Below are 11,276 nucleotides of genomic sequence, written 5' to 3'. Positions count from 1 at the left end.
CATCTGCCACTACTGAAAACAGTCTAGCTCCATCCTCTTTAAAACCCCACTTCAGATAATTAAAGGTTGCTGTTAAATCCGCTCCATCTCCTCTTCTCTAGACTAAATAAGCCCAGTTCCCTCATCCACTCCTCAGAAGTCATGTGTCCCAGCCCCCTCATCATTTCTGCTGCCCTCCACTGGACTCTCTTTAATTTGACCACACCCTTTCTGTAGTTGGGGACCCAAAACTAAACACAGTAGTCTAGATGTGGCCTCACCAGTGCTGAATAGAGGGGAATAATAACTTCCCTTGATCTGCTGGCAACATTCTTACCAATGAGCCCAGTATGCTGTTAGGTATGGCTGAGCGAAGCTTCAGTCCCCAGTTCAATTCAGCAGAGACTTGGCCCAATTTGGTGACCGAATCTCTGAATCCAAACGAATCAGGGGACTCTTGCATCTCTCCGAATCATGGTAGCAGGCAACTTATGAATGCTGAAATGCTGGGGCACATGGAGTGTCCCACAGAAGCATGGGGGGCTCCCCAGCACACTCGGCAGCAGACCCTGAAGTGGACCAGAAGCACTTCTGATCCACTGGGGAGCGTGCTGGGGGCCCTCCCTGCACCCCCCTGCCTCAGCAACTGGTGCCTCCTGGGCCTGGGGGAGTACCTGCAGCCTACTGCTGAGCCAGTAGGGTGGGGGGGGCCCCATGTGTACAACCCCAAGAGACCCGGAATTACTTCCAATCCACTATGAGGTTTGCTGCTAAGCATGCAGGGGGCTCCCAATGTACTCCTGTGGGATGCTCCATCCTCTCCAGCATCGCAGCATTCATGAGCTGCACCTGGTACCTTGAGGTATGTAGAAAAAACATTTAAAGCTGTGTCTCTGGCCAAATTGCTGATTCTCCAAATCAGCATCAAATCTTCAGATTTGGATTTGGTCGAATCAAATCACAGACAGTGATACGAAGCAACAAGTTGAATCACTGTCCCCGATTCACGCCGAATCGAATAGGGCCCATTTCGCATATCCCTACTGTTAGCATTCTTTGCAATAAAGGCAGAGTTGGCTCATATTCAGCTTATTGTCCACTGTAACCCCTAGGTCCTTTTCTGCAGAGCTGCAGCCAAGCCAGTCAGCCCACAGCCTGTACTGGTGCACACGACTGTTCCGTCCTAAGTGCAAGACTTTGCACTTGTTGAACGTCATGAGATTTTTTGGGGGCCAATCCTTCAATTTGTCCACTCTAGGTCATTCCAAATCCTAGCCCTACCCTCCAGAATATCTATTACTCCCCCGCAGCTTGGTGTCATCTGCAAGCTTGCTGAGGGTGCACTCTATGCCACCTTCCAGTTTGTTGATGAAGGAACTGAACAAAACCAGCCCCAGGACCAATTACTGGGGCACTCCACCTGATATTAGCTGCCAACTAGACATTGAGCCAATGATTACTACCCTCTTCTCCTGATGATCTAGTCAGTTTTCTGTCTACCCTACAGTGCAAGATCTATGAGGAAAGGCTAAAATAACTAGGATTATTTAGCCTGGAGAAGAGAGGATGGAGGGAGGACTGGATAACAGTCTTCAAAAAACCTTACAAGCAATTAGAGAAGATGGAGATGGATGGGCTTTTCTCTGTGGCCACAGGGGACAAGACTAGGAGCAATGGCCTCAAAACTGCAACAGAGGAAATTCAGACTGATGATTAGCTGGAACTTTCTGACCATAAGGGTGATCAAGCATTGAACCAGGCCACGCAGAGAAGTTGTAGAATCCCCATCTATGGAAATTTTCAAGATCAAATTGGACAGACACTTGGCTGGGATGGTTTAATCAAGGATGATCCAGTCTTGAGCAGGTGGCTATACTAGATGCCCTTGCAAGGTCCCTTCCAGCCTTATTTCCCCATGATCCAGATACTAAAACTGTATAGTTTGGCTTTCTTGGCATAGCATCTATGGCAGATAAAATACATTAGGAAAATGGGACTGGTAAACATCTGCAGAATAGTGCACTATATACTTACTGATATATCTTCTCAAGACATTTTCTATCTGTTTCTGTTGGAATCTTCCTTTGATTACAAGTTGGTTGTTACCATCTATTGAGCCACTAATTTAAAAGAAATATTAATTCAGCACTGTGCAAATCAGAAAGACAAAGCAAGCTAGAGAGCAAAATTAGGGGCATGCAATAAGTCAATTGATGAAGTTCTGTCCTCAAGAGTGCTTAACAGCAGCAGATTAATAAAGCCAAATTCAATCTGGGCAAATGAAACTACTGAATCCTTGGACACATCACAGGCATTTGTCAAAGTGCAACTTCATCCAAACATAAATCCTCTGTGTGAGACTTGAAATACTGCTACAATATCCATGTACTCTGCTGATTAAGCTACTCAACCAAAGGATTTCTCCAAGGGCACAGAGAATCTACTATGTGCTAGAGGCAACCACCACCATGGCACAATTCAAAAGAAGTTTCTTTTAACAACATGTTGTAATAGCAATACTAGGTAACTAGTTTTTTTTCAAACATTGCTAGCTGAAGAACTCTGGTGACTTTTCAAACAAAGTTTTAAAAAGCTTTTGTACTGAATTATTTTGAGGTGAAGGAGCTTGAACCCTGAGCAAGCAAGCCTTAAGAACAGCAGTCACTGTGTAACTAGGTTACTGGGGCTTCTGTCTGCATATCAGCACTTTATTTACCTCTTGTAGACAGCTAGCAACTACTGTGCAGTCTGAAACATAATTTCAAAAGTCACATAACGTGAATCACTGTGCAATTCTTTTATGCTGTAACATATGGCTTAAACCAGGGCTCTCTGATTTTTAAACTGCTATACCACAGAAGCCACAGTCTCCTCCCCACCCCCAGTGCATGGACACTGCACTGCATTGCACTGCACATACAGGAACCCCAGCCCCTACCCACAGGTTCCTTTGCTGCACCATAGCACATAAGCACCCCAGGCTGCAGGTTCCACCAGCTCTGATGCACCTGCCCTCTGGCATGGAAACAGGAAGCAGCAGCTGGAGGAGGAAGAGAGAACCTGGAGAGGAGCAGCTGGAGTTACTGAGGAGGTGGGGGGGAATGCTGGGTGGGATGATAGGGGCTTCAAATTAACCCCTTGCTGGCTGTATGCAGCCTCTGAGCTGCCAGTTCAACAGCATTAGGTTAAAGCAATTAACAACAGTATAACAACTTCTTCCCTGATCTACTGCCCCTCAACCACCTAGAAATCAAAAGCTGTGGACAGTTTAAGAAACAAGATTAAGATGTGCACCCTGGAATCTTTGAACCAAGGAATAGATATTTGATCAAAATAATACAAGAAACTCAAATGTAATAAGTCCCTTACCTTGTACCCAATTCTGCCAACAAAAATGCCAGGAGATGTTTTGGCTGACGATGTAATCTGAAATAAAAAGTTACATTAATTTTAACCACTACCTTCCACAAAAGCATGATACTTAAGCAAGACTGACAATGTAAGGCCTCCTCAGCCTGCCAAACCTATTTGCAAAGTGCCAACACAAGGAAAACTGACTTTTCTTTAGAGAAACAGAGGAGACAATCACATTCTACCATGGGCACAGAAAGGCCCAGCCACCCAGAGCAGTGGTTTTCAACCTGCAATCCACAAATCCGTGGGGGTCTGCAGACTATGCCTAAGGGGTCGGCAAAAAGTGATTATGATCAAAAGTACACTTACAGTTCAAAAGGGGTCTGTACCTCCATTTGAATATTTTTTTTTAGGGGTCCACAAATGAAAAAAAGTTTGAAAACTACTGACCTGGAAAGTTACAATCCACAATTCCAATCCTACTTTTGAATGAACTGTCCTATGACCAGTTTTCCTTGTGTTGCATACTTTTACAAAATGCAGCATCTGACTGTTACATAAGCCTCCCAGAACTACATTTTATTTTTTTGTCACAACAAGCGTTCTAAGTAGTACAGGAAAACCACACTACTGTCTACTCATTACCCAGATAGATCTTTAAAGTAGCCAAACTTACAGTTTACAGATATCTGTAAAGTTGACAAATGATGTTTTCTTGGTTCCTACTCTTACAACCTGTGGAGGTTTCATGACGAATTTTCTTTTTTCCCCGGCTACCATATCTGGATTTTTTTCCCTCATGATGTTAAATACTCGATTCAGCAACTGCAAGAAACATACATTCACACCACTCATAGCCTGTGTCACGGCACTCCATCTGAGATGCACATCATTCTCCCCACTACCCCAAAAAAATGGGATTAATTTTCTCAGACAGTGGAAAGGGTCATTACACTTCCAACTCAGGTTCCCCTCAAAAACATTTAAATCTCGTTTAAAAGAGTATCAGTGTTAATTTTTGCACTTGGTTTTCTCAAGACAATTTATACTTTACATTTTCTCAGTCTATACTTACAGATTTTTTTTTTTTTTGCTTGTTACTGCTGTGTTCTATCATGAAAGATTATGGGTCAATTAAGTAGCTGTGGGAGGGATTTTTTAAATTCTATTTTTATTTAAGTACACACACACTGCAGACTGGATCCTGCAATTTGACCCACGTGAACAAACCAGTGTCCCTGTAAGTCAGTAAACAAAGTTCTTCTTCACCACTGGATAGAACTGCAGGACTAAGGTCTTTTATAAAAGGTATGATTTGTTTCTTTTATTTAAAAAATTGTGTTTGTAATTATTTTTGTTAGTACTTTTAAAAGCATTTAAAATCACAAATATCTAAGAATTAAGACAAAACTAGAATGCACAGACAGAATACACTGGTATTGGTAAACATCTAGAAAGAATTTTAGACTTTACCTCATCATAAGTGTAGTCCCTTTCTGATCCTGCCCATGCAGGTCCAGTCTGAAAGCTAAAAGAAATTCCATCTTCTTTTTTGCTGTCTTCATCCTCCAAAGCTGTAGAAGATGACAAGTATTCGAGATGCAAAAAGCTGTTAGAACAGCAGAATGCCTTGACCACCACTAATATTGCTTCTAACAGTCTATACAGAAGTCTCAACAATGCAGTCTGAGTGAAGATTTTCTTGTATTTGTTAACTGACATGAACACCAATATTTAAACTAAGTCTAGACTGCTCCATCAGTCTTATTCGCAGGGATCTGGGTTATCCATTTGCTGTGGGAAAATTCAGATTTCCTCCTTTAAAGGAGAAAACTGTGGATTTTCCTTTTAAAAAGAAAAAATACTGCAGGAAACAGCAGATGCCTCTTGCTGGCTGACAGCGTTCCAGCCTACGAGGAGCTGCCTGGGGCTAAGGAAAGTAGGGGAAGGGTGATTGGAGGCAGGGGTGTTACATGTCTATGTGTATGCACATGCATGTGGCCAGCATACAGCCAAGCAGGGTAGTGGGAGCAGCCCCAGCAGCTGGATGCAGGTAAGTCTATAAGGGGTAGGAGCTGGAAAGCTAGGGCTTGGGGACTGTTGGGAGGGGAGTGGTGGCAAGAGTGCCACAAGCCTCCCCTCCTCTTTCCTCCAGCCCACACCAGGGCCAGATTCTCTCTGTTACTGCCTGTACAAGTCAGAGATGCTGCAGCCACCATACTCTAGCCTGGATGGGGCTAGACAGGGGCAGTGGGTGGAGAATGGGACTACAGGTTAGGAGTGAGGAGCAATGGCATGGACAACAGCATGGCATATGAGGGTTGCTCAGTGACACAAACTAAGAGGGGGGAGCCACAGCTGGACCCACATCCTGTTGAGCACAGGAGGCAGGGGGAGGCCTGATTTTCTATAAGAAAAACCAAAATCAAATGCCAAAGAGTACAGGTACTTAGAACGTACTTTATAATGGATTGAGGCATCAGTAGACTTCCAAGTTGATTTAGAATGGTAAATATACCAATAAAGCATTGTGTTCAACCGATACACACACACCGCACGCTTTTCATTTTAATGGTGGAAAAAACACATATTTTGGTTTTAATCAGAGAATTTCCCACTTTTAAACAGAAAACCAGAATTCCTGCTTATTAGTTTGTTATTAAATCTTTAATACAAAAAATGAACAGAAAATTGACACGTGAACTGCAAAACTCTTAGAGGGGGAGAACAGGTACATTTAACACTTTCAACTATAGCACCAACCAGGAATTAAACTCTCAGGTAAGGCAACTGTACTATTACCTTCACCCTTCTCCAATATTTCATCTTCATCTGGAAATTTCACATTCTTCTTCTTTTTCTTTTTATTACCAAGCATAATACCAAAGTCATCTTCAGGTTCTGCTGACTCTGGCACATCTCCCTCAATCTTTAAATCCTGCAATAAGAAAAAAAATAAAATGCAATCTATACGTATGCATTAAGTGAAACTACTCCCCAACACTGCAAACTGGAAACAAGATAGAATATATTTAGCACAGTTCTCAAATCTGACAGACTTAAGTTTGAAGGAATATGCTAAGCTACACCAAAGATGAATAATATTGTCTCTCACTCAGATTTGGTTCCAGCCCGAATTGGGGACAGCGATTCAATTCATTGATTCGGATCACTGTCCACAATTCAGATTTGGATTCAGCCAAATCGAAGACTCAATGCTGATTTGGAGAATCAGCAATTGAGACAGACACAGCTTTAAATGTTTTTTCTACATACTGTGAGGTACCAGGCGCAGCTCATGAATGCTGCAATGCTGGGGCAGATGGAACATCCCACAGGAGTGTGGGGGGGCTCCCTGTGTGCTCGGCAGCGAACCCGGAAGGGGACTGGAAGTAGTTCCGGTCCACTTCTGGGTCCACCAAGGAGCAGGCAGGAGGCTGGCTCCCACAGACCCAGGACACACCAGTCGGCAAACTGAGGGGTGGCTTAGGGCGCCCCCCAGCATGCCCTCCAGTGGACTTGGAAGTGGACTGGAAGTGCTTCTGGTCCACTTCCAACTCTGCTGCCAAGCGTGCACGGGAGCCCCCCGCACTCCTGTGGGATGCTCCATGCGCCCCAGCATCGCAGCATTCATGAGCTGCCTGCTACCTAGAGATACATAGACATTTAAAGCTGCGTCTATGTCCGAATCTTTCCGAATTGATTTGGAGGGTTCCAATTCGATTTGGAGAGATGAAAGGGTCCTCCGATTTGATTTGGAGATTTGGCCACCAAATTGGGCCGAATCAAATCGGGGACCAAAGCTTAGCACAGCCCTCCAAGGGAATACCATAATTTTTATCACATTATTCAGCAAATGTGGGACAACGCAATCTACTGTAGCTTTTCCCTTACTAGACCCAAATAGTTGGTTAATAGTTCCAGGAAAAAACAAAAACTTACAGCTGCCTAGGACATGGCTATATAACCTTTTGATTTAGAGCCTTCAGTTGCACCAAAGCACAAGAACTGGAACAAGAGATGCCATGTGCCAGAGAGAAACTGAAATTACTGACTTGCAGACAGGAGGATAAATTACAATATCCTGTTCTTCCTACATGCAAGTCTGTTTGCATACATAGGGAACTTAGATTAAATCGGAGTTTGTATCAGCTCTGCAGATAACAGGGGATTTTTTTCCTCTTAGGGCAAGGAGAAGATTTTCACATATACTTTTATAGTATTACCCCAATTCTGCTGCTCTTTAAGTTTGCCAGTCAGAATAAAACATAATATAAATGTTGGGGTAATCATAAATATAGCACAGGTTATTGACAGACCCCACCTACACTGTCAGTCTTAAAAGGATGGGTAGGTGAGTTGGGACACCCACAAAGATGCATTTAGATAAGGAAAAGAGAAATTTTCAGGAAGATAAATTGGATTTAAATGATACAACTAGGTCACCAGCATCTCTAAGCTGACCTTTACACCCTCTTCTGCTTCATCTATATCAAACATCTTTTTGGTTTTTTTCTTCTTCTTCTTTTGATTGAAGAAATTTAAGTCATCCAGGTCATCTGATGCATCTAAAAAAACCAAAATGTTGGGAAAAGCCTGGTTATTAGCAATTGTATATCCAAGGTATCTGGGTCAAATGTGAATTCTCCTAAACATTCCTGAAAAAGGGACAAGTAGTATCTAGGAAAATTTTGTCATGTTAAAGTGTTCAGTTATTTTTGTGTATTACAGAAGCCACAATATAACCTGGCTGGCAGTTTGTGTACCTTATACATATTTTCCTTTTTTTATTATTATTTTTGAAGGTTTTCATCTTTCTTGTTGCTATATTAGAGACGCATACAAGGGGAAACAGAAACAAAAAGACAAGACAAGGCAGGCTGTATATGCAGTAAAGAAACATGCCTATTAAAACAACCAAACCACCAATTTAACTGGAAGTGATTTCTTGCAAAATGTTGCGTAGTACCACAGATTGATGGGAGACACAGGACAAGAAAAAATTGGCTTGCATTACTTTGGGGGTGTTATTCATGCTATATTTATCTCTAAATCTAATATTTTAATCTCTCTTCAACTGTTCAGTGACTGGACTAAGGAGGCAAAAGAACTTTAAAAAAAGCATTTATCATCACAGTTCGCTAACAATTTTAACTTATTTTTTAGTTCACCTCATCTCATCCACACAAAGGGTTTCAGTTTTGATTTGGAACTGACATCTTAATTTATAAGATACTGCTCTGTTTACAGCAGACAAGCTCAAGAGAAAGAAATGGTACCAAAAATATAATTTTGTTGCATTAGTACCTAGAAGCTCCAGTCAGAATAAAGATCCCACTCTGGTACATTGTATTTTCATGCACAAATATCATCCTTGCCCTGAAAACACACAGCTGACAGGGATGCTATAAAAGTATTATCTGAAGGACTTTACTTCACCTTTCTTCCTGCTGTCCTCTTCATCTGCTTCTACATCTTTGTCCTCTGCTGGCTCTGGTTCCACTTCTTTTGTTTCAGACAACTGGGTCTCTTCTGCTTGAGTGTCTCCTCCTTCTTCATCCAGCATAAAGGGCTTCTTCTTTTTCTTCTTCTTCTTGCTCATAGTGGGATCGAAAATCATCTGTAAACAGTCATGTGTTCATCAATTATGTTATTTTTATCTGTCATTTAATATCCAACTATTTGAACACTAGGAGGTTTCAGCTTCAGTCCTATTTTTTCCTAGACTATAATGTACAATCCTGTTTTAAACTAGGTATGTTACGTGACAATGTGCTTTCAAGTGCTTATCTAGAAACACCACAAACCTTTGCCCAAAGACTCATCTCTAAAGTCACTATAAACTCTAACATACAAGGCTTTTGGGCTTTGTCTCTCTTAGTGAAAGTTTTCCCAAGTTTCCTGACATCATACTATCCTTTCAGCTAACAAGTGGTAGAACTGCAAGCCTCAGTACAGACTTTCTGTCAGTTACCTGAACATTTTCAGTAGACCTGTAAGCAGGGATCCTGTTTTTTTGTTATTGGTTTTTTTTTTGTTTTTTTTTTAAAATCACAGAAAAACCATGAATTCTTTGATAAAAACCCCAAAATCTGTGGTTAAAATTAAATGCCCCCTGCAGCCCTACTGGTGTCCCTCACTCCCCACCCCAGCCCTGCTGGTGCCCCTTGTCCCCCACCCACAGCCCCCCCTACACCCCAGCCCTGCCAAAGGGGACCCCAGCTACCAGGGCCATGGGACCAGGGACCCATGTGCGCAGCCTCCTGCTCCCAACAGAAGGCAGTGGCTGCTGCAGCAGGAGCACAAGCCAGTCCCCCCGCACTGCTGCTGCCTACTGCGGGCTTAGGCGGGGCCAGCTCCCGGCAGCAGCATGCACTCCAGGGGAGCAGGGGGGACCCGTGCCCGCCCCCCAGATCTGCAGGGGCAGGGTGGGTGGACGCTGCGGGCTCATGCTCCCCATCCTGCTGCCCTCCCTCAGGCCCTCCGGAGTGCAGTGCGTGCAACCCGGTACAGCAGCTCATAGGGGGGAGGAGGAAGAAGGACATGCACGAAAGCTGCCTGTTGCTGCGAGCTCCGCGCTGCCCTGGCCAGGCTTCCCCTGCAGACAGGGGCAGCTGCGAGGGATGCAACCCTGCACTGCCCCGTGCATACACAGGAAGCATGGCTGGGGGCTGCGTGAAGTTTGCAGCAGCAGGCAGCTTTCTTGTGCGGCCCTGCCATGCCAGTCACACACGCTGCACTCTGGAGGGCCAAGAGAGGGTTGATTTGCAGGCCCCCTACTCTCAGCCAAAGTGCCCGGCCAGCTACACCCTGACCCCAGCCACAGAGTGCCCAAGCTGGCTGGGAGCTGAGGGAGTGGGGGAGGGAGGTTCCAGGCTCACCACTCCCGGCCAGCAGCAAACCTCCCCACCCCCCTCAGCCTAGAGCAATCTTCCCCCCACCCAGCCCTGGCCCACAACCCCTAATGCCCATTTATCTCCAGCAAAGAGTGAGCCTGAAGCAGCCTTGGTAAGTGTGAGCGTGGGCCCACCCCTCCCCTCCCCCTCTCCCTTCCCCTTCCTGCAGGGCTGGGGATTTCCCACCCCTGCTGCCATTTTGAAATGCTGGGATGATTAATACACAAAACACTGCAGCATCTCGATTAGAGTCTGCTCTAAGCATGCGTAAACATACCCACAGTTCCTAACCTAATTCACATTGCCATTCTGATATGCTAGTGGGTCTTTTTTGGATCATTTCAGATATTACATGAATCCAAACTCATTTCTAGACTTTATAACTCTCTGCTACTTGGTGACAACCATTCCCAACCTCCATTGTATGGTTCTAAAATAAGTTCTGATGTTTAACTACACAGGCACATTGCAAAGCCACTGAAATGAGAGACTTTTTATGGTTGTTACTTGGAGCATAAGCAACACAGAAATGCATGCACACACACTTCCAGCATATAGCACAGAAAATGGAAGTTCTCAGTTTAAATGTTTCTTTAAGTAACTAATGAATCCTATGCTTCAATGGCTTTGACAAGAAGCTTCTAGAGTCCAAATTTTTGTCAGCTGGAGGTCTATAATATCATACTAGTTAACAGACACTTGTATAAAACATGCTCTCTCTCACAAAGTAGACAGTAATACGAGTAAAACTTTGAAAGTTACATCACTTCACTTCTGACTATTTTAACCAATAATATTACTTGCCAAGAGAAGACCAGAATGTGTTACCCATACAAACTTAGTTCTAGATCTGCCTGCAAATGAATGTGATGCTAGTTTCAGGATTACCAATTACAACTAGATTCACTGAGGAAGTGTAAGAACCCAGAGGAGTCAAGCTTAGTTTCTTCTCATGTATTTAAAACAACAAATATAAAGATAAGATTTAGGACAGGCTGTAATTAGTGATTTAAAAAAAAAAAGTCACAGCAAAAAAAAAAAAAAAAA

At 43.5% G+C, this 11,276-nt stretch overlaps 1 protein-coding gene across 1 annotated transcript in view; it reads right to left on the bottom strand.

Moving 5' to 3' along the window:
* EIF2S2 (eukaryotic translation initiation factor 2 subunit beta) overlaps nt 1-11,276 on the bottom strand; it is a 36,433-nt gene that overhangs the window by 8,203 nt on the left and 16,954 nt on the right. The window contains exons 2-8 of the mRNA XM_019513098.1: nt 8,773-8,953; nt 7,798-7,901; nt 6,136-6,271; nt 4,807-4,907; nt 4,010-4,158; nt 3,349-3,405; nt 2,014-2,099 (exon numbers count right to left, since the gene is read on the bottom strand). Of these exons, the coding sequence (XP_019368643.1) occupies nt 2,014-2,099; nt 3,349-3,405; nt 4,010-4,158; nt 4,807-4,907; nt 6,136-6,271; nt 7,798-7,901; nt 8,773-8,953 (814 nt within the window). The remainder of the gene's footprint in view (nt 1-2,013; nt 2,100-3,348; nt 3,406-4,009; nt 4,159-4,806; nt 4,908-6,135; nt 6,272-7,797; nt 7,902-8,772; nt 8,954-11,276) is intronic.

This window comes from Gavialis gangeticus, unplaced genomic scaffold (assembly GCF_001723915.1).
Source record: "Gavialis gangeticus isolate Ggan-Ray unplaced genomic scaffold, GavGan_comp1, whole genome shotgun sequence".
NCBI classification, from domain to species: domain Eukaryota; kingdom Metazoa; phylum Chordata; order Crocodylia; family Gavialidae; genus Gavialis; species Gavialis gangeticus.
The sequence above is the reverse complement of the archived record's forward strand: the minus strand, read 5'-3'. Positions and strand labels throughout refer to the sequence as shown.